Source organism: Drosophila rhopaloa, unplaced genomic scaffold (assembly GCF_018152115.1).
Source record: "Drosophila rhopaloa isolate 14029-0021.01 unplaced genomic scaffold, ASM1815211v1 contig_3, whole genome shotgun sequence".
Classification (NCBI taxonomy): domain Eukaryota; kingdom Metazoa; phylum Arthropoda; class Insecta; order Diptera; family Drosophilidae; genus Drosophila; species Drosophila rhopaloa.
The window spans coordinates 16,274,272-16,300,485 of NW_025335123.1; the positions used below are offsets into that span (position 1 = coordinate 16,274,272).

Below are 26,214 nucleotides of genomic sequence, written 5' to 3' on the forward strand. Positions count from 1 at the left end.
TTGAGCGACTCCTGCGTGCGACTGCGAATGCGAGTGCGACGACGATGTGGTCGCAACATACCGTTTTCTTACTCTCTACTCTCTAATACTTAATTTCCACTAGCTGTATTTAAGTATTGTGTCCGTTTGGTTCGTCTGTACTTAAACATTTTTATGTCTGCCATTTATCAGCTGGACGTTCGTTCTATCAAATTTAAAATTCCAAAAGCAAAGCAAAACTACAATCTATCTTTATGTATATACCTATATCTATCTATGATACCCCACTCGCAACACTCCTAAATTAGATTTGGCAACCAATGCATGTTTCTTTACTACTCGTACAACTACTACTCCTAATCTGGATGTGTACATAGCATACATCTTGGCACGTCTCTCTTTAATCTCTACTCTGGGCATGTTTAGTGTTAGTCACAGAACGATAACCGATAACTAAATCCAATACTATATTTGAATAGAAAGCGAAATCGAAATCAGAATCCGAATCCGAATTTAAATCAAAATCCAGCAACAAGAAATTAAAAGTGCTGACGGAGAAAAGAGACAGACCGATCGATCGACCGACTGCACGTTTCCAACCGAATGATCTCTCTGCCATCTCTCTCTATTCATAGCTCTGTAAATGTATCCGTCTCTGTCTCGTGGTATGCCGCCAATGAAACTAGTAGTGTGCTTAGCCTTTAACTTAACCGTTAACCATTAACCGATTACTTTAAAGTTTAAACCCTTAACCGATGCAATGAATGAATGTTACTATAGCACACTGAGTCACTGTTTAACTATGTTACCCAACTGTTTTACCGTTATACGCCTACTCTGTACGTCTGCAGGTGCGCGGATCCGACGCTCCACAGAACAACATCACGTCATGGAAAAAAGTTTGCAATTGGCACAGATCTACAAACGTTATGTAATACTGACAAGAACCGCCTCAAATCGAGAACAAAGCAAAGCAAAGCAAAGAAACGAAATAAACCCCTATAAACCAAACTGAATGTAACTCAATAATACACATAAAAGCGATCAACTGAGCTGAAAACTCTTATCCTATTACATAAATAATAAGCAAATGCGACGTATTTAAACAAATGTACTTATACGAAACTCTTCTATTCCTTTTCTCTCTTCTCTCCAATGTGTTTTGTCGGTGTCCAACGATTATGATTACGTTTTATGTTCGTACCTTTCCGTATTATTTCACTTATGATTTCTATGTTGATCTTTGGTTGTCTTCTTTTACCATTCCAGTGGCGACCACAAGCAATAGTCTTTGAAATAGTAACCGATAAAAAATTCGATATAATCATTATGTTATTCATTGGTCTGAACATGTTCACCATGACCCTCGATCGTTACGATGCGTCGGACACGTACAACGCGGTCCTAGACTATCTCAATGCGATATTCGTAGTTATTTTCAGTTCCGAATGTCTATTAAAAATATTCGCTTTACGATATCACTATTTTATTGAGCCATGGAATTTATTTGATGTAGTAGTTGTCATTTTATCCATCTTAGGTAAGTAAAACCGAAAATCAATTTCCAAATTAACCCAAAACCAACCACTCCCCAACCGCCAACCAAATAGCCAAAGTATGCAAATCAAAACCCCGAGCTCTAAAACTAAAAGAAACACTACTTTTTGAATTCAGGATCAGTTGAATGATCCCAGAGTCGTAAACTCTCCTCTCTCTCCCCCACTCTCTCTATCTATATGCATATATTTGATGTAATAACATTTCTGTCTCTGCCACAGTACGCTCCCCTCTCTTTAAGTGTTATACTTTCTAATAATTGTTGCTAATTTTGCTGTCGTATAGGTAATGCGTAATTCCATTGTTCGATGTTGATTCGTATTCAAATCCCCCAATTCCCAGCAAAAGAATCAAGCAATGTATAATCCCCTTCCCAATCGATTTGTTGTGTCCAAAAATTGTTGTATCGCGAGTGCTCATATTGTGATCCAATCCCAGCTGTTATACTTGTATTTATGACGGGATCACGATCACTTTATGAACAGATCAATGTTGTTGTGCTTAACGTATTCCAGTTATGTTTATGTTTTCGCTTTTAACTCGCTTGCCATTTGCATAGTTAGCTGAAGGTGTATTGGTGCTTTCAATGAAAGTGTTATACACCAGTTACATAGCCATAATTTGTTCAAATCTTTGTTACCATATCCGTAAATTTGTTTTAAAGCTGCAAAACTGTTATTCACGCTAAATAAATCATTTTCAGTAAAGGCTTAAAGTTATACTAAATTTTGTATTTTTGTTATAATTCAATTAATTAAGAACATTAAACTATTTTTCAAATAAGTCTCTTAAAATTGTTATTTAATTATTTTAACAAAAAAGCTTTAAAACAGTTACAAGTATTTCGCTGGTATTTTCTAACTATACTGCTATACTGTTATACAGAATTTCAGCTAAAATTGCAAATGCGCAATCGATCAATTAATGTGGTATATATTTTAATTGTTGTTGTTGTAATTGCCAAATTTGTATGTAAAATAAGTAAATCGATGTTGAATTTTTATTTTAGCCTAAGTTGAAAAGAAAACGTAACACGTTGAAATATTGGTGTTGATTTGATTGTATTTTCCAAGTAATTGTTGTCGTTTGTAGCTGGCGTTAAATTCTAAATATTTGTACTTGACCATTAACTTGATATATTTTTCGTTGTCAATAAACTATTAATATTAACAATTGGCAGATTTCAATTGAAGTTTGTCGAAAAAATATATTTATATTTTGTTCAAGACTAAATGGGTCGAATCCATGCCGAAATATTTTATTTTTAATTGTTCTATTTTACTTGATCTGAAACTACAAATAATAGCCCGAAAAATTGAGCATACGTAAGCACAAAAAAAGAACGAACAAATGGAAGAGCTGAACCGAGACATTTTCCACCACTCAAAAAGCAAGTGGAATTATATTTGAGAAATCAAGTAGGAATTGGCTATTGGAGAAAACCAGAAACGAGCAGGATAAACTATACAAAAGATGGCTTAAAATATGCTTTACTACATTGACCAATGCAACAGAGAGCTTCCTTTTTAGTGCCGAATGCGTTAAAAAGGACGCTTTTCACCGTTCTGTTGCTGTCGAAGGTGTTACCCCGATTTGAAATGCGCCCAAAAAAATGTTTTGTCTAGCGAAAGACCCCCCCGAAAACCCCCCTCCAACCTCAACCTCAACCCGTATCCAACTCCAAGCCAGAACTAAACCAAAACCAGAAACCAAGTCAATCCCCAAAAAACGGAACCCCAAACAAACCGATCGTATTGTGTTTTTTTTTCCCAACATGTACAAGTTTTTCGTTTCACTTTTGAGATAACTATAGTTTGTGCGAGAGAAGCTTCAAGTAAAACTTTACTAATTAAGAGCTGCGAAACTTTAATGTTGCTTACGCTTCCTTTATCTCATATGTATATGTTTACTACTCGTCAGAGAATCACGCGCCCCAACTTGTTCTCATGCGCACTTTCCAAGAACCAAAAAACCAAAAACTAAAATGCTTTCAATTTTTTCGAACGCCCTTTAAGTATGCTTCCTTATTTGGCTTCGATGTTGCGACAGACGCAGAGTGATATCCTCATAGACGAATATATTAATACACGCTTAAGGCAAACGAAAACAATCCACAAAAAAAAAAAAAAAAAAGAGAAGATAACGATGACTAAGCTTTTGTAAATGCAAATTCTTTAAATAACAAAATAACATGAATAACAATAAAAAATCAATAAAGAAAGGCAATTGCTAATACACTCTTACACACACACACAAAATCACACTTACACACTTACACACTCTTACATACGTTAAATGGCTTGCACAAAAAAAACGCATAAAAAATATTAATCGAAACGAAACGAAACGAAATGAAAGTGAAAATCAAGATAAACTCAATTACACAAGATTCATTCAGAGTTAGGTGTCAATGGGCATTCCACAAGCATTCCACTCTGTGCGATTGTCGGTTGCATAACTCTGTCAGCTACTGCATGGTATCCAGACCACCGAAATCCACCTGGCGATCCCGACCTCCAAAAGGGGATCCGCCAGGGATCATCAGAGCCAGGTGCTCTGAGGGCGGGGCCCCAGCCAGGACAACGGCCATGCGGACTGTCTTAGCGCGCAGGTCCTGCAAGGCCGTTGAACTGGATCGGACCGGACCCAACGGCAATCCAACCCAGCCCGAACCAAAGCACCGAATCAAAGCACCCGTTCCGAGCCCCGTTGAATAGTGTGTAGCCAAATGCCGGAGGGTTCCGCCCACAATCAGGCCCACAATCTCTGCCATTTTCAATGAGTCAATTTTCCAAAAATCGATGGATATACCGTTGCAATAGCCTGAATCTTCTTAATGGTTTTGGTCCAATCTACGATGGAGATTATGTACTTTACTATGAACGTAGTAAAAAGCATACAACTGTGTATATTCTATAGACGAGTACCTCCCAACCACCCCCCCACCCCCCACTCTCCAATGGTTCCCAAGCCATTTCCTAGTGCGGGACTTGACCTCTATTTTATGCCCCCACCAATACCCTGTCTTACTTTCTTTTTAGAATTTTTATACCTCTATAATTAAGAAGCTTTCACGTTTGTTCTACTTTAATATTTTTCATCTTGTTAAACCTTTTTTCGAGATTGCTGTAATTTCGCTCTCGGCTCAAAATTTCAAAGGTCCTGCAAATAGTTCGTTCGACCACGCCCCCTTTTCCAACGCCCCTTTGTCATTGCTAGAGCCATCAAACAAACGATGAGAAAAAAAAGAAAAAGAAAACCAATGAACATTTTGATCGCCGGGCAGCGAACGAACTTTGCAGTGTATAGTATTTTAGTATTTGGCACTTTTAAAATATGCTGCGGATTATCGCTAAAGAAAAAACGTAACCACGCATCAAAAACAGAAACGAATTAAAAATGTATTTTTAAATATCAGTAAATCGATGATCGGTATCCCGGTATACGAATACCGGGCTCCAAGTTTTTGTTTTGATGCTACTTTTGCTGTCGCTGCTTAAATCAACGCCAACGCCAAAGATCGCCTGCTCCTGCGCCAGCTGCTCGCAAACAGCCAAAGGATATCGACTGCTGCTTAACCTGTTAACCGTTTACTGTTAACCGTTCAGCGTTTTAATCCGTTTAACTCTTTAACCTTAACGTTTTCAGTTTTAAATACCTTTTCGTTTTTGATCGTTTCTTGATCGTTTTTCTCTATCTTTCTTCATTTTGATTTTTGCGCAGCAAACCCCCTGATTTGATCTCGGCCAGCTGTAAAATTGTTAAAACCTTTATGTACCTGTACCTGTACCTGTACTGCTAATCCGTATACGTAACCAGTAACTGTACTTTGACTGTATATGTTGTATATGTAATTGTAATTGAATGGTAATACCTTCGCTCCATGACGATTGTGCGATTACCCTACCCCTTATTGTTTTGTATTTTCGTTTAGCCTGATTATGTTTTGTGTCTAAGTACCTAATACCTAAATGTAGTTTTTGTCCAAACTGTATATATTATTATTATTGTTGTTATGTATCCTTATCCCAACTGTGTGTGTGTGTGTGTCTGTTAATGTTGACTGACGTTGGAGAAGATGGAGGAGCGGAGCGTGCCGACAACCTAATGCTTTCCATATTTCAGCTATGTCAAGTGTTTATGTCTCGAGCTCCCGGAGCTTTAGTCGCCAGCTAAATACCCAATCCACAATATCCCCAATCCCATCCACGACTCCCACTCTGATTCTGTATTACTCAACTGATTTCTATTCACAAACTCAATCCCCAATCCGCTGCCAAATGTTCGCCGCAGGTCTCGTACTTAGCGATATTATCGAGAAGTACTTCGTGTCGCCGACCCTGCTCCGTGTGGTGCGTGTGGCGAAAGTGGGTCGTGTCCTTCGACTGGTGAAGGGAGCCAAGGGCATCAGGACACTGCTATTCGCGTTGGCCATGTCGCTGCCGGCCCTGTTCAACATCTGCCTGCTGCTGTTCCTGGTCATGTTCATCTTCGCCATCTTCGGCATGTCCTTCTTCATGCACGTGAAGGAGAAGAGCGGCATCAACGATGTCTACAACTTCAAGACCTTCGGACAGAGCATGATCCTGCTCTTTCAGGTAAGAGGCCCAGCCACAATTCCGTTGACGGTTTATGTTGTCTATTGTTGTTGTCGTTGGGTGATGTTGCCACGACCCCGTGCCAAAGATATCGATTCACTAGATAAACCAACTACCTCTCTGACCATCGATCGGCGACGCTCTATCGCTGGAGTTTGGACGTCGATCGATGGCCGGGAAAATAAAAAACACAAGTGGTACCGCCATTTGTGTCGGCCATTTGTTCAGTCTAGTGGCAACATCACAATGTTGATTGAAGCTGCGGTAGTTGTTGGTAAAAGCTAAATTAGAGCGATTTTTTGATAAACCTCCGATTTTATTTATCGATTTGTTTAAATCTATCTGTCTATCTGTCTGCCTATCGGTTTTCCATTTACTCTTTTACGGTCCCTGCAAAAAATGCGCAATCGATCGATTAACCAATCGATTCACTTAACTTTTACTTTGCACCATGACATCACGTGAAGGCCAAAATTGAATTGGTCATAAGCTGATGCCGTGTCCAACAGCTTTCCATTATGTTTTTGCGCTTATTTTTTCTTTCAATCAATTTGTATCTAACGTATATGCTTATCTGTATATGCATAATTTTAGTAAATTGTACAAAAAACTAATCTAATTCAGCTCTTTCAACAAACACCAAATGAAATGTTGAGTTTCCTCAAGACACCCCCTCCTGCCCAGAAAACAACAAACCCATCCACCGAAGTCTCACCACCTTTAGCTATATGCAAAAAAGTAAAGGCAAACCGAAAGAAAAGATTCGATCTTAAGATCCAGGGAATACAAACCCCATCCCTCTCTCTCTCTCTGTCTCTCTCTTTTTCTCTCTCCCACTTGCTCTCTCTATCTATCATCTATTTAACTATCTTTCTATCGCAACTGCTTTTAACATCCTACTCTTTCTATCTCCCCTACATTTGGAGCCAACCGACTCCTCGAGCTTTACAAGAGTATTGCGAATGCTTGCCTCGCTTACCGCTTTGAGTCCCCTAGTTTTGGGGCTAGAGTCCCCCGCAACTCCCACCCTCTTAGCCACGCCCTTTGATCGCCCTTTTGACCGGGCTAAGGCGATTTATATGGCTTACCAGCTTGCTCCATTTTCGGGGCCAGATCAAAGCAAAAAAAAAGCAGCCAATTATCCGTAACGTAACCGCATACCGATACACACTCAATGTATAACTACTAACTATAGCCGTAACTGTACTAACCACCTACCGTATGCCATAACTAGTTTGCTTAGACCAGCGATCCCGGTGCCGAACGTTTGACTAATGATGACTCTTCTTGTTATTGTATCTTCTGTCTTAAACTTCTCTCTCTCTCTCCCACCGCCCACACACGAACACACCGAAAAAACACACCTATACCACCACGAACGAACGACCTGACATGCATCGATAAATATCGATCTATAAATATCGATGCATCGAACCATGCCCAACCGATCGCACTACTGCCAATCCAATCCAATGAATATATATTCGATTGCAAATCGATAACACTCGCGTTGCGACTCCGTAAAATTTGATTCCTATTCGCAATCCAATAATTCAACTCACAAATCCCATATCCGAAATTTTGAATCCTAAATCCATATCCTGGATTATCCCCAACTCCTCTTCCCAAATTACTGAACCTCAAATTAACTTCCCGATCCGATCCCCATATCCTTATCCTTTAAAACTGGCAGATGTCGACGTCAGCCGGTTGGGATGGTGTACTGGACGCCATAATCAATGAGGAAGCATGCGATCCACCCGACAACGACAAAGGCTATCCGGGCAATTGTGGTTCAGCGACCGTTGGAATAACGTTTCTCCTCTCATACCTAGTTATAAGCTTTTTGATAGTTATTAATATGTACATTGCTGTCATTCTCGAGAACTATAGTCAGGCCACCGAGGACGTGCAAGAGGGTCTGACCGACGATGACTACGACATGTACTACGAGATCTGGCAGCAGTTCGATCCGGAGGGCACCCAGTATATACGCTACGACCAGCTGTCCGAATTCCTGGACGTGCTGGAGCCCCCGCTGCAGATCCATAAGCCGAACAAGTACAAGATCATATCGATGGACATACCCATCTGTCGTGGCGACCTCATGTACTGCGTCGACATCCTCGACGCCCTCACGAAAGACTTCTTTGCGCGCAAGGGCAATCCGATAGAGGAGACGGGTGAGATCGGTGAGATAGCGGCCCGTCCGGACACGGAGGGCTACGAGCCCGTCTCATCGACGCTGTGGCGCCAACGCGAGGAGTACTGCGCCCGGTTGATCCAGCACGCCTGGCGCAAGCACAAGGCGCGCGGCGAGGGAGGTGGGTCCTTCGAGCCGGATCCGGATCAGGGTGGCGGCGGCGATGGCGGTGATCCGGATGCCGCCGAACCGGAGCCAGATGAAGCGACGGACGCCGAGGCCCCCGATGGAGATGGTAGTGGTGTTAATGGTACAGGAACTGGAGATGGAGCTGCCGATGCCGACGAGAACAATGTAAATAGTCCGGGTGAGGATGCAGCGGCAGCAGCAGCAGCGGCGGCGGCGGGTACGACGGCGGGAACGGCGGCGGGAAGTCCGGGAGCGGGCAGCGCCGGACGACAGACCGCCGTTCTCGTGGAGAGCGACGGGTTCGTGACGAAGAACGGCCACAAGGTGGTCATCCACTCGCGATCGCCGAGCATCACGTCGCGCACGGCGGATGTCTGAGCCAGGCCTCGCCCCCCCCTCCAAGATGCACGCGAGTATTAGCATGAGTACGTGTTGGATGTTGCATGTTGCATCAGCGACTTGCAGCAACAGTGAGCTAACAACAACAGCAACATGGCGAACAACAAGCATAATTTTCTGCTATATAATGAAAGTACAACATACAAACAAATACAACAACAATAACAACAACAACATCAGAAGAACAACAACAACAACAACAACAACAAGCGATGAAATAACGAAGAAGAACAACAACATAACAACACCAGTGTAATGTCTTTGAGTTACATATATGTATACCCGCACTATTCAGTTAACGAGTCAGCAACCAACAACAATCATACTTAAGCTAAACCGAAATGTCTAAATAATTTGTAAGCAGCTCGTAGTCCAATCAATTTAGGCGTTTTTCCAAACAACTATTGGCCTAAGCAGGTGGAAGAAGAAGATTAACATCAATACACACACACACACACAAACACTACACACATTTACATGACCATAAACAAGAATAATACCCTAACAAAAATCGAAACAGATAACAAAGTTAAAGAACGATGAACAAGCTCTAAAAATTGTATTTGCCAGTAGTGAGACAACAACCAACACGCTTGATTTAATTAACTACTTACCAAACCTAAAAAGCAAATAACAAGAAAAGGGAGAAAGACGAGCGTACAACGGTGAAGGTAAGGGAGCAGAAGCAAAACCACTAAAAACAAATCCCCAAAAAGCTACATTCTAAAATAAACAAGATTAACTTTTTTAAACTTATTCTAAACGAGACGAGAACACCAATTCGCATAGTTTGTATTGTACATTTATTCAGCTAAATAATTAAAAACCAAATGGAGTAAATCAAAAGCGGACCCGAAACAAGTAACTAAAGCAACACCAATAAAAATTACCGCCTCAACTGCCATTGAAAGCAATACGAACCAAAGAAGAAGAAAAAAACCAAAGAGAGAAAAACAAAAGCGAAAGCTAAAAGTCAAAGTATATTCACACAATATCCATACACCCACTTACACGTACACCCGCACACAAAAAGGAAGGGAAATGGTCACCCAGGAGAGTAATAGGCAGACAGAGTAATTTCAGATTCAGAAACGATCATAACTATCGATCGGACATATTCCCTTCGCAAATTCAATTAGGCCATAACATTCCATTATCCCATTGGGCCAGCAAGAAAGTTCAAAGCAAACATTTTACCAATAGAGATCGGATGGTTGAGGCTATGACCTCATTTTGAGGTTATGTCCTCACTTTGAGGTTATGTGCTCACATTGAAGTTATGTTCTCATTTGGAGGTTATGTCCTCGGACATACCCCATACACACAGAAACACTGACACACAAACACAGAGCGACAACAGTACCAAACAAAATCCTTGGAGTTGGGGCGCATGGAGCAAACGAAAGTGAGCCGAAGACGAGTAAAACCTTAAAGGAAAGCCTTAGCAATTCATATTTGAATTCGATCAGTTAACAAATCGATCAACAAAAACAATTAAACAATGAAAGCGCGCATGAAGTGTCTAAAAGAATGGAACAATACCAAGAATGTGAAGTGAAAGAGAACCAGTACCGAAACAAGTTCAAAGCGAAGCGAAGCAAGTGCTAAAAGACGAGAAAAATAAAACAGAAAATAGCAGAAGAAGCGTTTGTGCCTAGCACAAGACAAAACTAAAGCAAACAAAGAAATGAAAACGAGTGAACAATTTAAACAAGTTTTTGTTTTCAAAGTGCTCTATTTTCACATACTTCTTTTTTATCTTAACCTACAAGTAGAATCGAGCAAAGGTCGCGATTAATGCTAAATTACACAATGAGCAAGGAGAGTAATTACGAAAAGAATATATATTACACCTAATTATAACATAACTAATTTAACTAAAATACGATATTGATACTGAATTGAATTCAAACAAAGTTTTAGCCCGACCGCTTAAAATCGTAGCATACTTTTCAGCGCATTCGCTTTCCCTTTCGTATCCGCCGCAGCCGCGTTATGACGAAGGACAAGGTGATATGAGAAAAACGATAGCCGATAATCAATCCAAAAAAAAGATAGAGTATTCCATTTAGTTGCGCTCAATTTTGCCAAGCTAAGCTTTGTTTGAATCAGCTTTACTGCATTTGATTTCTTTGGTTTCTCTGTCGTTTCATTTACTAGCAATGCCTTTTCGCCGCTGTTCAGTTTTGTATTGACAAGCAAACGATTACCGATTACAAATTACCAATTACCGATTACAATAACGATAAATGAAACTCCATCGAATGGCCCCACTACTCTGACAGTTGGGAATCATTTCGACTCGAGAGCCGCAGCAAACGAAATTATATGTGAGGTTCCATTGCGCACACACACACAGTACTCACTCACCACATTCACCCACTCACCCAAGAAACATATAAAAACTTAAACACACGTAAATGCTTTGCTTTTGCTTCGAAATTGCTGCAATCGTAGGAGGTGAATGAAAAACGAATACTTTTGGGATAAATGCGCTTTAATAAAACTATTACCAATTCACCCATTGTCACTCACGTCCACGAAAAAAACATACACAGAGATAGACATGGACATTGAAAGGACCTTCTCTCAGTGGCGATCCTCTTCTCGCTGACTTGCTCTTACTCGATCTCCGACACAAATTGATACAGTTGTACAAAACATGCTTTCACACACTGCCGGACTTCTAGCTATCTGTTGAATCAAATACAAATGCGGAACTTGTTCTAAGCACATTCACATCTACCCACTGACAAATAAACAGCATCGTACACAAGTATTTAATTTTGGGAATTGACAATTCACCCTCGACCAACCAATGACGTGTTTTGACTGCTAAAATTGTTTGATTTGCCATAACCTTTTGACACATTTCTGTTTCATTAAGTTCCCAAAATGATTTTATTAGTAGTTAACAATTATCCTTACGCAGTTGTTTGATTGCAAATGGGCAGAGTGTTTTTTGCGTCGTATAATAGTTATATAACAGTCGTTTAACAGTTATATAACAGTTGTATAGCAGTCATATAACAGTTGTATGACAGTTATATAACAGGTGTATAACAGTTATATAACCGTCTTAAAACTAAAATACAACATTGGTATGACAGTTGCAGGCCACGGACTTATAACTGTTGTATAACCATTTTACAAAAGTAAGAAGCACTCCATTTGCAACCAGCATTATCCACTTCTCATCGATCAACTCTCTCAATCCGGTTGTACGACATTAAATTAAAACAAATAAACCAAACCGCAATAGTTTCCCAACACTAGACCGATCCAATTTCACCGTCTCAAGGCGTTAAATCACAACAACTCCTAGCCAACACAAAAAAGTAACGCTAACAAAAAAAACTGTAGAGTAATTAACTTGTGTACATTATGGGGACCAGTTTAAGCGTTGGCTTAAAGTCCAAAACTTAAGTGTTTATTTGTTGCGCACGCTATTACAAGAAGCTTTGTCAATGATCAGCAACCCTTTAGGTTTGTACTACAAAAAGGCAACCCCCATCATATTGACCCTTTGACCCTGTGACCCCTAAAAAACCCCTTACCAACCTCGAGACGTAACGCAACCCGACTCGAACAGACTCCGCTTTGGTTCGCCTTAAACCCATCGTATTACGTATTTCCCCCACATTGATTAAACGCTTGCCAATTGCCAATTTTGTAACGACTTGAATGTAGCTTCATTATTATACATTTTGTTGGCTGTTTGACAAATAATACGAGTACCGACTTTAATAAATAATAGAACACATGAAAAAATAACGCAAAACGATAAATCGCTTAGTCGAGAATAATAAACGAAACATGCTATAAACTAATAACAGAAAATTAAGTTTGAAAATTCCGTACAAAATGCATAAGTTTAACGAAAAAGCATATAATATTGAGAAAACTAATCGAATAATATATCTACTTATACTGAGTGCACTGTTATAAACGAGGGGCGGGGCGAGATTAAATAAACAACAACAACAAAAACGAATCAAACGAAAATGAAAATGAAAACAAAAAACCAAAAACATATATTATAATGGTATATACTTCAAGATATTGTATTATCTATGTGTGAATAACATCATCAGCAAAACAACAGCCACACATGAAGCTTTTGCGACAAGCAAACAAAAAAAAAAACAGACAAACTAACAAAAAGTCGAGGAAGAGATACTCTATAATAGAAGTGTACATTTACAATAATAAAGGACGAAAAAAGAGAAATGAATTTTAGCAAGCGGGAAATTCAAGCGAAACCGAAACGCAATCGAAATCGAAAAGTTGAAAATTATATTTGAGGACATGAAGACGTAGAGGACGACGTCGTGGAAGGACGATAATGATATTGATAAGGAAATCTATTTCATATTTTTAGCATACGTGTGAACATATTTTTTGTGCCGAGGTTACGTTCGAAGCAACACGCGCATCATTGCCATTAGACAAAATAAAATTAATTATATATACAATATGCCTAACAATAATACGGGAAAACCAAAAAACTACCACTAATAATTATAAAACAACCAAAAACAAAAAACAAAAAAAAAACCAACAACTGCATATTTTGTGCTGCTGAAGAAAGTCACAACGCAACAAAAACATGATAACAATAAAACGTATATAAATTTCTAACAATTTTAGAGCAATAAAACCACATTACACAAAAACACACACTCTCACCACAGAAGTTTGCCGAATATTTGTACCGCCACTGTAGCGCCCATCGATGTGCGAAAGAGAGCGAGATGGGGCGAAAAGCGCTCGGCACTGCTCTCGCACAGGCCCCACAGTGGCGTCGCAAAGATTGCAACAAAGAACCGCCAGCAGCATTCTCAATTACCAAATACAAATGAAAACGCAAATGCAAGGAGATGTTGCAATTACAAAAAACGATAAAACATTTTTTTAGATACACTTCAAAAATCAAAGCGTGGAAATTTCTATATTAGTTAATAATAAAATCCTTTTTTGTTTACTCACTATATTAAAATGAAAACAAAGATGGACAAAAACTTTAGCTTTATACTCGTACATTTGTAATATATTACATAAGTCTAGTTAATTACATAAAAACAAAGGAAAATAGAAAATATATTATAAATTATAATTATACAAAAGCAAAACAGAAAACTTTTACAAATAAAAAAAACGCAAAAAAAACAAACAAAACCAAATCAAACGAAGCATAGCAAATGAAATTCAAAGTAAATTCATAAATAGCGAACAAAAATCTAAAAAAAAAAGGAGAAAACCAAAAACGAACTGTAAAAAAACAAAAAAAAAATACATTTAAATGTAAAACAGCCAGTTATTATGCATAGCTAATAAAATTCAAATACAGAGAAGAAGCAGGAGGCGAAACCAAGAAATAAGAACAATTATTGCAATTAGATATTCTACATAAAAAATTCTAAATCTTTAGTAAAGCATAAGTTGCATATACAACCACACAAACATGAACACAAACACCCACACATACGCATTCCCGTATATACGAATACGAAACGAGTAACATTTTTTTTTATCACGGACTTGAATGGTTAGTTGTTATCTTTATATCGAGTGTTATCAGTTGCCAGCCCACTCACCCACCCACACACACACAGACAGACGCCAGAAAGGACCCACACGAGACACATACATAGACAGACCTCGGAAAACCAAGCCAAGCAGCAGAGATTAAGATACCAAAATCCAAAAATCAATCCAAACCGAACACAAGAACACACAATTACGAAAGTTGCCATCCAGCGAAGTATTTGCAATTTATATTGAGAGCAAGAGTTAATAGCCGTTTATATAAAGCCCGTTGAACACGAAAACAAAACGAAAAAAAGAAAAACCAAAAACAGACTGAAGAAAATGAGAATTATTTAACAAGAAAATTTATATATATAATGATAGCCAATAAAGACAATTGCATCCAAGATATATGAACCGAATCACAAAATGCCAAGCTGCTTTTACATGCATCCAGAGCTGAGCCCCATCCACTCACACTGACACACACAGACACACACACACAGGCCGGAAATCCTGCCACGCCCACAAACAACCACCCACCCACAAAAACAGACACACAAACTGGAGATAAAGTAGCTCGTAAAAAGATTGAGATATGAGGGAAATATGTATTTATATTTATACACCAGCAAGCTAGCAAAAGTGGATACATGATACTAAAGAAGCATAATTTAAATATACATATTAAAGGAAGTCTTAACTAAAGCAACAGAAAAAAAAACTGAAATAAGAAATTAGCGAGATTACGGAAAGACGTTTGCGAAGAGACACAGGCACCGTTAGCATATTTTTTTTATACAAATACAATTTAAGCAAACGAATATGAAAATCAACAAATTGAAGTAAATTATTAGTGAGAAACCGAAGCAACTGATGATGTCTTTGTAAAGACTTTATATATGCCTGCCATATGCCTACATCTGCCTAGCTGTCTGACTCTAATACAAACACACACAACACCTTCTCCCCCCCTCCCCATCGCTCTCTCTCTCGCTTGTGCAGACACGAACAGACAGACAGACCTAGACCTCTTAAGTAAACTCCATTCATCATTCCGAACCAGGGCTCAGGTGGCCTCGATGAGAAGCGCGGAGAGAGGCGCACCGGAGCAGAGGGCTGGTTGCAAACGGTGCAGCTGTTGCACGTACCAGCCAAAAAGTGTTCAGGCTTCTTCTTCTTGTCTTTGTATGCGTTTGTTAGCTCCCCCTGATTTCTTAGCCAGTTTGGGGAGCCCGCAATACGGTGGGCTCCCCGACCTTAATCCCGATCCAGAGCCGTTGTCGAGCAACTCTATTTGATAGCAACTTCCCCGGCTACAAATTCTTAGTGGTTCAGATGGCTGTAGGATAACCAAACTCCATATACACACGCCCACACAGACACAGAGATTCTCCCTAAACGATGATAAAGATACATACATATGAATATGTATAGATTATATATGTGCGATCAAGTAAAAGCAGCTATAAAAAAACCAAAAACGAAAGGAAAAAAAAACAAATGCTAAAAAATTATGACACCCGCCACTTTTCTACTAAAAAGAAATCGACTGTATATATATATATACAAATATATATATATAAATGATAATATGAGTATATTTATGTAGCAGTATAACAGTATGTGTAGTATAACACTTTGTCCATTTGCTTGACAAACAGACACAACAACTCACAGGAACAACCACAATACACACACATAAAGACAGGCACACGATCTGCATTTTGTTTTCTAGTTTTTTTAAGGACCATTAACTTGTATTAGCGATACTCTTAATAAATAAATCTTGCAAAATAATACGAATAGCGGCTATCGCTGTCATACATTTTAATGTTTTCGCGGGCACAACCTTCAATTTTCGATTGAAGCTTGCCTCTTGTTATAGATTTTTTCGACAGAATACGAGTATTTACCAACCACAGATAATCCATTAAGTTTGAGCCACACACATATTAATACAAATATACCTACATACATATATATTTTTTTTATAACAACGTATGGGAAATCTATATGGGATAAATGAAACATAACAACAATTTTTGTATGTATTCATTTTTATTAAAAACCAAACGGGAAAAAGGGAAAATTTAAAACGAAAACCAAAACAAAGAAATACTCGTAAAACACACTGACAGACAAACAATTGTTTTTATAAAGATATATTCGATTAATGTATTTAAAATAAAATAAAAAAAAAACGAAAAGAAACAAACGCCTGAATTAGTTTATTACGCAAAAGAAATGAATTATAATTAGTTAATTCAAAATAAATTAATAAAAAAAAACAAGCATACCCAAAAAAAAAGGAAACCAAAACTGCACAATAACATCTAAATGTAAAAAATATGAACTAAAACATAAACAAAGCAAATGCAAAGGAAAAAGCCCAAAAGAAAAGAGAAAAAAGTAAACGATTTTTATTTCCGTTATATATAAATAATTAACGCTTTTTTAGTTCTCAAACAAGTTGCGTAATTTATGTATAATTTATAAAGAAAGGAAGGACAAAAACCATTAATAATAAAGCAAACCAAAATAAATCAAATTAATAAATGGGCAACCTAAAAATATTGTAATGTAATAAATGAAAAAAGAAACAATACAAAAACAAAAGGATATATATATATATAAATTAAAAGCGAAATTTTTTCACACTTTAGCTTAATAAATTGTAAAAAAAATACAAAAAAAAACAAACAAACAAAACTGAAATAAAATGAGATTTAATTGAATTTGTTATGCAAATGAAAATCTGTTCGTGTTTTCTTTGGTCCCCAAATAAGGTATAGCAAAACACACGGCTTTTGCAAATGTTATTCCAAACCCCAGGTAAGCTTTGTATAAATTTCAAAACTTTTAAGAAACCCTTGATAACCTTTGACTGGGAAAAGCCGATTTAGAATCATATAAGTCCAAATGCACCAACCAATGTGGGCTTAGTTTTTTGTTAAACAAAAAGCTGTTAAATGTATTATAATTTCATTTATTTATTTATTTAGTTATGTGTATATATATATGTATATATACGTATCGTACAAAATGTTCAAACAACAAAAAATATATATATTTTTATATATTTCGTTATAATGTTGTGTATGGATTGTGAATTTTGTTTATCGTTTGTTACTCATTTACTTATTAAACACTTTGTTGTCTGTTGATTTGACTTTGTTGATTTATTTATATTAATTTTTGTTATGTAAGTAACATGAACTTAGCATTTTGCGATTTTTGCTGGTGTAATTGGTAAAAATTTATTCTTCATTCACATCTACGATTGTTTCCTCTAACTGCTTGCTAGTTTCGGTTAGTTTTTTTTTGTGTTAATTTATTGCGGTTGCTAAAAGTAGAATTGCTATTTAATCTTGGCTTACTCGATCAGTTTCGTTATTAATCATAGCGTATATTTATTTATATTTTTGTATATATAGATGTTTTATGATGTAAGTTAATGTCTAACTCTTGCTTTGTATAAATTCTCGTTTTAGTGTTGCTTTTGGTTTAATTTTAATTTAAACAATTCTTTGTCTTTATGGGCGTTTTAAAATGCATATCAAAGTTCTTAATTAGGTTTAGAGCAGCATTTAAGTAAGTTGTCAACTCGATCATTGTTTTTCATTCATTTATTTTTGAGGAGTTACAAATATTGTTTGTCCATTTTCATATAATGTAAATCTTTGACTGCTTACGGTATTAGTGCTAAAAATTAAGTGTTAAGTTTATCTTTAGCTTTAAAGGTATATTAAACGTAATCTTTACTTTAACTGTTACACATTACTCTCATTTGTATTTCTATTTGCTTCTTTGCTGCGCCTGCTGGTCGCGGTTAACTCTGGTTAAGCTTGTCGGTCAAGTCGGTTTTTGTGAGTTTGTTTTTGTTTTTTTTTTGTTTTTTGGGTTTTTGGGCTTGTGGGCTTTTTAGAGGAAAATTGCAATCAAAGTGGGTAAGGTAAGGGGTACCGGAATTCGGAGCAGGACAGCCGATTCGGACAGGACAACACAACGATTGTTACTCCCGGGATCTGGGAGGGGGAGAAATGTGATTATTTGTTTGTATGTACAAAGTGCTGAGCCTGATTTTGAGCCGCACTCCGAAAAACAATTCCGAATAGTCCGAAGGAAAACACCAAACCGAAACGGTACATCTTATGTAAATTTTTTTCGCTTTATTTTCAAATTAATTTACAACTTTCGCGTTTTTCAGCTCTTGCAAGGTACAAAAAAAATTATTTAAAAAAAAACTTTGTGAAGAAACAAAGAAGGTCGGTCAGTAAGAAAGGAAAAACGCTCTTCGCTTACGTACATTCTGGATGCAAAGAAAAATCGAAACACACAAAGAACAATTAATTTTATACATTGTTTTTTTTTTCAAACTTTTTGCGTCTTATACAAAGGTTATCTACAAAGAAATCAGATCTGTGTGCACGAGAATTCAATATAAAAAAAAAACGTACAAAGATGGGCGAAGAAGTAATCATTTTGGGGGTTTTATAAAACAAAACGATAAAAGGAATAGTTAAAATGTGGATAACGAAATAATAATCATATATTTTGGTCTGCGACTTAAGACTTTTTTTCAGCTACATAAGATCTATGTAGTTGATTGCTTTTTTTTGTATGTATAAAAAGTTACTTGTTGCTGTTATTGTTTTTACTTCTGCATATTTCTTCTAGTTAATCTTCAACGATTACTTCGCCGTTTGTTTTTTTTCTTTACGTACGTAGTTGGTGTTCTGCTTCTCTGCGAATTGTTTTGTTAGATCTGCTGTTGGTGTTTTTCTCATAAGGTATATATGTTCAATAATTGGTTTCGTTATTTGTTTTTTTTTTGTTTTTTCATTTTTTTTTTGCTATATAAACTGTATAAATTGCCTGCCTGCTACGCTGAACGTTTTGTCAAAAAAGTTTTTGTTTTCGATTTTTGCTTTGTTTTTCGAGTTTTTTCTTTTTTTGTATTGTTTTCATTTTTTTGTTTTTGTTTTGCTTGTTTTTCGTTTACTATTTATGCCTTAACGGTAGAACTTTTGTTTTGTTTTGTTGGTTTATATGCATTACTTAACTAACAAATAGCAGCGTGCATACAGCTGCTGTACACGAACCGCACATAAGCGTATATATATACTATATATAGGCCATATGCACGAGGCTAAAGTTTATCGCTGCTTAAGGACTAACATTTATAGACTTTCCATTGTTGTTGCGGATGTTCTTGTTGCACAGAGTTAGAAAGGTTGCTTGGTTGCTGCTTGGCTTTGATGCCGATGTTGCTGTTGCTCTTGCTGTTGCTGATGTTGCTGCTGCTGCTGTTAAGTTGCTTGCTGACTGACACTGGACACTGACACAGAGACACAGAGGCCAGCCTGTTGTTTCATCTTCGTTCTTGTAATGTAGTACATATCTTTCGTATATAATAGGTATGTAGCGTAGTGTTATTAATTAATGTATGTGTTTATATATGCATGCTGCTGATGCTCCTTCTGTTCCTCCTCACTCTCTCCATCCATCTCTGCTCCCCTCTCTCCTCTCTCTCTCTCTCTCGCATACCAAAATATCATATCAGGCATATTTAATTGCGGACCGACTCCTGCCCCCTAGTTATCGCCGTTGTGATTGACATTCTGCTGCAGCTCCTTCAGCTTCTCCTCGCGCGGCTTGGCGTTGCCAAAGATCGAGGCCGATTGCTTGGTCTCGGCCACCGCGTTTATGGGAGCGGCAATGGTCCGTGGCTTCAGCTGCAGTCTTGGCCGCTCATTGTCGTCTGGAGAAAAAGGATGGATAAATAAGGATCGATATACAGGTAAACGAAAAATTTGGTGGATTTGGGCAGTGATGAAGTAGAAAAATGTATTACAAATGGACCCTCTACCAAAATTATTATTGTTTTCTTATTTACATTATCAAATTTATAAACAATCTATTCAAAAACAATACAAAAAAATGTTTTGGAATTTACTGGTTTCTAATTTTATATTATTATTATTTATATTTAACAAAATAATACAAAATTATGACAACATTTTGAATATATGTGAGAAACAAACATTTATAAGATGAACAAACAAACATTTACAGACAATAAACTGCAATGTGTGCAATTACTTGAATTCATGAGTTTACTTCTCTTTTCATATCTCAACGAATTCGCGATCTACAAGTTAAGAAAAAAACGAACAAAGTTGATGATGCCTGTTAAATTTTCGCTGCTATATACACACAAACTTTTCTAACTATCTATGCCCTCTTTTACTTTAGGATTTTAATATTTTTTAAGGCACATCTTGGTGCTATATTTCAGATCCCACCTATTTGTGCAATCTGCGCAACTCACCAATGGCGCCCATCGAGGAACCACCGCCGACGCCCAATCCGCCCGATCCGCCAGAGCCGCCGCCCAGGCCGCCCATTCCACCCATTCCGCCGCTGGGACGTTCACTCTGCTGGTTGGGATTGTAGTGTGTGCGCTCGCGGTCACGGTGCCGGCTGAAGTTGTTGTAGCGATCGCCGTCGCGCGACTGATTGCCATAGCTGCCTTCCCGCTGTCCACGGTCGCGATCCTGGTTGCGATCGAATCGATCGTCGTTGTTGAAGTTGCCGTACCGACCCCGATTTGCCGGCCGATCTGCAACGGAAACAATTGGATTAGCTCATGTTGGCCAGGAGGAAACCTGCTTAGAGTTAGGCTCAGCATGCTGGCTAAATGCAGTTCAAAGTAAAAAGCGTGCGGGTGGAAAGTCGTTTCAAATATATTAAAGTGTGTGCTTGGGCTACTGATACAAGGGAGCTAACGTCGTAGAAGGGTGGGTCGTTTGCAATGGACGCAAATTAGGCTCAAAAGTAGAAGGTGGTTAAAAGTAAGCAATAGAGCATGTTGAGCATCCCCAATTCAAAAGATTTTAGTTTTACGCTTCGATTGGTGTAAACTAGATCTGAATTCCAATCAATCAAAACACCAACATTTTGTTGTTTTCAAAATAAATGCTGCAAAAAACTTGATTTAGACATTTAAATAAAAAAAATGGAAAATTATGGAAAATTTATATAAATTTAAAATAAAAAACTTCACGTGCCATTTTTATCCCAAATATCTAAACTCAATCTGGTGTACATTTACAGAAAGTAAGGTAAGTACAATAATCCAAAGCATAGGTTAACAAAAATAAGACTACTACTATTACTTATTCACCCGGAGAGTTCTTATAAAATCTCCAACATCAATTATATTAAAGTTTTTATAAATGTAAATCATTGTTTACAGAAGATTAACACTACGTTTCTCTTGTTAAGTTATAAAAAAAATGGCTTAGTAACTTTCAAGGACGATAATGCCCTTTAACGGGTGTGGATACTCCATTGTCGACCCACCCCAGTACGAAACTGGCAAAGAAAAGCAAAGCAAAACCAACTTAAGATCAGTACGAAGAACCGCAGGAGGATAACAAGTAAAGAAGGATCAGAAACGGAAACAGAAAAGGAGATTCTAAGATCACTTCCGAGGACTGCAGCATGGATGTCTTCCTGCCATGCGACCGAATCGAATTAGTATTTGAATCAGGATCAGAGTCGGAATCGTAATCGTAATCAGTAATTAGAATCAACTACTTTTTGGCGGCACTACGAGGGATGCAGCTACGTGTTGTTGGTTGGTTGAGTTGGTTGATTGGTTGGTTGGACGGCAGATAAAAATGCTTTACCATTGTATCCTCTATTCATGCCACCGCCGGAGCCCGCGCCGCTGCCGCCGCCGCCGCGACTTCTATCATTGTGACCACCATAACTATCATTGTACGAACCTCTACTATCGCCGCGATTACCCGATCCGCCGCCGCCTTCGCGACCGCCGCCAGTGCCAGGACCTCCCCGGCTGTAGGACTGACTGCTGCCGCCCTGGCGAGGTGGGCCGCGCTTCTGGAAATCCCTGCCGTCGCCGCGGGTCATGCCTCCGTTGCCACCACCGCCGACACCGCCACCAGGGCTGTAAGAAAGTAAAAATATAGTATTTCATCTAATACACCAGTGAGTGTGGGAGTGGTTTGATTTGGAGGCCCAAAAATCGTTTAGGGCACGTATTCAATAGACAGTTGTAAGCATTTTTGCTTGGGTTCGTCAGCACTTAAATATAATAATTACTTATCGCTTTTGAGAATTTTAGCTAATACAGTAATATTGAAAAACTTGCCCAAAAGGTTTGCTTGTATGCAACAAATAGCATTATCTCGAACCCATTGCTACTAATTTAATGTATTGGAAGTTAAGTGTTTTGAACTTTTGGTTAAGAATAAATTTGTAAATGATATGATATTTAAATATAGACGTATTAAACACTTCATATAATTTCTAAGCAAAATCAAACATTGAAGTTTTCGAAAAACAAAATATTTAAACTGAATTATTAGGTTAATTTTGTACACTTTGTGTCGAGAAAGTATTGAGGAGAAACATTTAATTTAAGATATTATTTATATATGATATTTTAAATCGCCGAGCTATAGGTGATTATAGAACCTTAATTTCGTTGGCGCTTTGCTTGTCTAATTGTCTATTGATAACGTTCCCCCAAACGATTTGTATTATTCTTTTGGTAGTCTTTACAAATCGAACCACTCTGATGCGTATAGCCTCTGCCCACATACCGATCATTTTTCCGGCGATCGGCAATATCGATGCGCAGGGGCGCCGAAAGATCGTCCAGTTTGATTCGGCCATCGCATTCTAGCGCCCGCTCCAGATTGTCCAGCGTTTCGAACTCCACGTAGCAGAAGCCTTTGAACTGATCCGTTTCGCGATCCTTCACCAGCCGCACGTTCTTCACCTCGAAGTCCTGGAATATTTTGATCACATCGCCCTGCACTAGGCCTTGCGGCAGATTGCCGACGAATGCGATAAAGGGCGGTTCTGTGGGCAACTGCTTCGATGCCCGGTCTCCACCGAATCCGCTTCTGGAATGTGAAAATATTTTATTAGAAGAGTGGGTTATATCAGCTAACTAATAAAATAAAAGGTGTCAGTACGGAAAAACGGGATTATTATAATGGGTAATTTGTTGTTATTACACGATATTAGTGTTTTGAAAATGTTTAATAGGCAGTTATTAATTGTTTTTTTGACATTTAGTTTAAAATGATTTTACTAACTTCAACTAAACATGATCATTTATATCGATAAAAATATTAGTAAATTTAAATGACCATTTATATAGGTAAAAATATTTGAAGTTATTTTTCAAAATGTTTCTGTATAGATTTTTGAAACCAATAAATTTGTTTGTAACTGGGTTCACTATTGTTATTGTTTGCGGTATGTTAAGTTATAGTTTATTGGAACCACAGGGCATCCTGATCCTGGATCAACCATGCCAGGACCTAAAAATTATTTAGTTTACAAAAAGTGTGCCCAAATTCTGATGTTGTTACGCATTGTTTGGTGGATCATTGCCTGGGATCCTTAGAACATTGACACCGAAGCCGAATTTAATTAAAGGGGGTGTGTCTGCGTCTTCTTCTTGATTGTGGGGCCTGGTGGGGTGAAACACCACCCCCTTAGGCAAAACGCACATGGCTGGAATATCTAGCTAATGCTGGCGCCGATTCCCGGCGAAAAGTCAACAAAGATGCAGGCACAAAAATAACAGCAACAACAAAAGCGGGGGACAGGTGTCAAATGGTGGGGAAAATCGCGCGCGCTTTTTGGCGAAAACTGCATTCTCCATGGATTTTGCATCCATTTTTGGGTTTTTTTTTTGTGGGGGGAGGGGGACAATTGAAAAGCCGCCTGTGCGCTGCCGTCGACGCCGGCAGCGACGCCGTCGCCGGCCGAAGCAGAATTTCCCGAAAAGAAAAACAACGCAGGCGGTGGAATTAAAAAAAAACGACAAAAAAAATGAAAAAGAATTTGGAAAAAAAAACACGCACGCACACTGCCCCGCACACACACATTCACTTACTCACGCGCACACATACAAAGGCGGCGGCGACCAACGACCGACACGTACACTATACGTGCCCATATGTGTTCGGGCGCGCGCGTGTGTGCGAGCGGCGAGGCGAGAGCGTGCGCGTGTATTGGTAGGCTGGTGTTGCCTTTTTTTGCCCAAACCCCAAAAACCGCGTGCATTATTACACATTTTGGCCAAATTGTCGACACTCGCGCAAATTACCGGCACCGCGGCCACTTTCACTAACACCGGCGCATCGCGGTCAACATACAGCGTTCGCGATTGCAAAAATAATTAATAATATTTACCTAGCGTGTTCATAACCACCTCTTCCAGCCATGTTTTATTTTTTTCAAATGAGCGAATTCGCTGCAATCCGCAGTGTGAACACACGGGCGAAAAATACTATCGCGACGAATTCGCCGTAAGAGTGTCACCACACCTCGTTTTCGGTTCTTCGATATTGTTTTTGGTATTTTTATATATGTTTAATATAAAATTAAGTTATAGGAATAACAATAATTAAAAAAGTACAAATATTTAAAAAAATATTATTGATATACTTTCAACTCGAGTATCTGCGCTTTTTAATACATATCCTTTTTTTTTATTATATTATCAAAAATTTAAATCTAAAAAAATATAGTTATATTTTACTCGTTAATAAAGCTTAACTATTTTTTTTAATAAAGTAAGTAGTTAAGAGTTCTTACATTCTACCTCAAACGTAAACTAGTATCGATATTTAGAGGAAAAAAATCAACCCTACCATTTAGTGCACCTAATCAGCTGGCAAAGTACAAACTCCTATCCTAAGCAGCTATAACTATACGAATAAAATAATAAATAATATAATAAAACTATGGCGGAAGACAATTGCATTTTTTGCAATATTTCCAGCGGCCAAGAGCCCACCAGTGTTTTGGAAGTGGAAACGGATGAGTTTGTAATTTTTAAGGACATCAAACCCGCTTCTCAGCACCATTATTTGGCAGTTACCAAAAGACATTACAACAGCCTCAAGGTTCTAGACAAGTCCCACGATCCCATGGGTGAGAGTACTCTTAAATATTTTTTAATTTATTTTGAAGACAAATATCCCTTAAATGCATTTTAGTCGCACGGATGGAAAGCAGTTTAAGGGAGTTCCTGACGAGCAAGGGGATTTCTGACCAGGATGCGTTGTTCGGCTTCCACTTGCCACCGTTTATCACGGTCAACCACCTTCATATGCATGCCATTGCCCCACGGTCGGAAATGGGCTTCCTATCCAGATTAATATTCAGACCGTCTGTTTGGTTTAAAACCGTACGTAATGGCCAACCGTTTTTATTAGTTTTATATCTGATACCATCTTATCTATTTAATTATAGGCCGACGACGCGCGTTTGTACCTTTCGCAAAAGGAAAGCTTACAGTGAAATCGGACTACAGTAGATAATTAATAGAAATATACTCAATCGTGGTCAAAAATAATAAGAAATAAATAAAAAAAATCCCCAGTCTTATCCTAGTAATCTACCAGGCTCGTATATAATTATTTTGAGGAGGTTTTGTAAGCTTTCAAATAATGGGGAAACCATATCCTGAAGTTCTCAACAGCGATATAGCATATGAATTTATATATTATACAAACATTAGTTTGTCGAAATCCACTTCCTTTTTATTTGTTCAAGTAATGGAGTGGGCGGCACTATTATATCCCCTTAAACTACGCAAACTGTAATGCTATTTTCTCAAAAACTGTGGATACAATTTTCAAATTTTCCAAAAACATTACTTAAGCATCCCTACATAGGCCTATATACACGACATATTGGCACACGCCCTGTGAAGGACTTTATTTCTAATTTTTATTTATAATTTTTTAGTCCTTTTTTTGT

General features: G+C 38.1%; 3 protein-coding genes across 53 annotated transcripts in view; 2 read left to right on the forward strand and 1 right to left on the reverse strand.

The window, feature by feature from the left end:
• The window catches only part of LOC108040189 (sodium channel protein para), a 66,779-nt gene extending 51,740 nt beyond the window's left edge, over positions 1-15,039 (forward strand). For all 50 annotated transcript variants that reach the window (XM_044460946.1, XM_044460924.1, XM_044460929.1 and 47 more), the window contains 3 exons: positions 1,249-1,519; positions 5,830-6,134; positions 7,828-15,039. In XM_044460946.1, coding sequence (XP_044316881.1) covers positions 1,249-1,519; positions 5,830-6,134; positions 7,828-8,844 — 1,593 coding nt within the window. In that variant the 3' untranslated portion in view covers positions 8,845-15,039. The remainder of the gene's footprint in view (positions 1-1,248; positions 1,520-5,829; positions 6,135-7,827) is intronic.
• Positions 15,040-18,008: 2,969 nt separating this feature from the next.
• Positions 18,009-24,738, reverse strand: LOC108050856 (eukaryotic translation initiation factor 4H). 2 transcript variants are annotated; one of them, XM_017132743.2, is made up of 5 exons: positions 24,640-24,738; positions 23,031-23,336; positions 22,092-22,372; positions 20,729-21,019; positions 18,009-20,158 (listed from the first exon to the last, which is right to left on the reverse strand). In XM_017132743.2, the coding sequence occupies exons 1-5, from the start codon at positions 24,669-24,671 to the stop codon at positions 19,992-19,994; spliced, it is 1,077 nt and encodes a 358-aa protein (XP_016988232.1). In that variant the 5' UTR covers positions 24,672-24,738; the 3' UTR covers positions 18,009-19,991. The 2 variants fall into 2 exon arrangements, with proteins under 2 accessions (XP_016988232.1, XP_016988233.1); XM_017132744.2 differs by having other exon boundaries at positions 22,191-22,372; positions 24,640-24,737.
• A 369-nt stretch (positions 24,739-25,107) lies between these two features.
• On the forward strand, positions 25,108-25,848 carry LOC108050842 (histidine triad nucleotide-binding protein 3). Its single transcript, XM_017132722.1, has 3 exons — positions 25,108-25,383; positions 25,449-25,639; positions 25,705-25,848. Exons 1-3 carry the CDS (start codon positions 25,194-25,196, stop codon positions 25,750-25,752), a joined length of 429 nt encoding a protein of 142 aa, XP_016988211.1. The 5' UTR covers positions 25,108-25,193; the 3' UTR covers positions 25,753-25,848.
• The last annotated feature ends 366 nt before the right edge of the window (positions 25,849-26,214 follow it).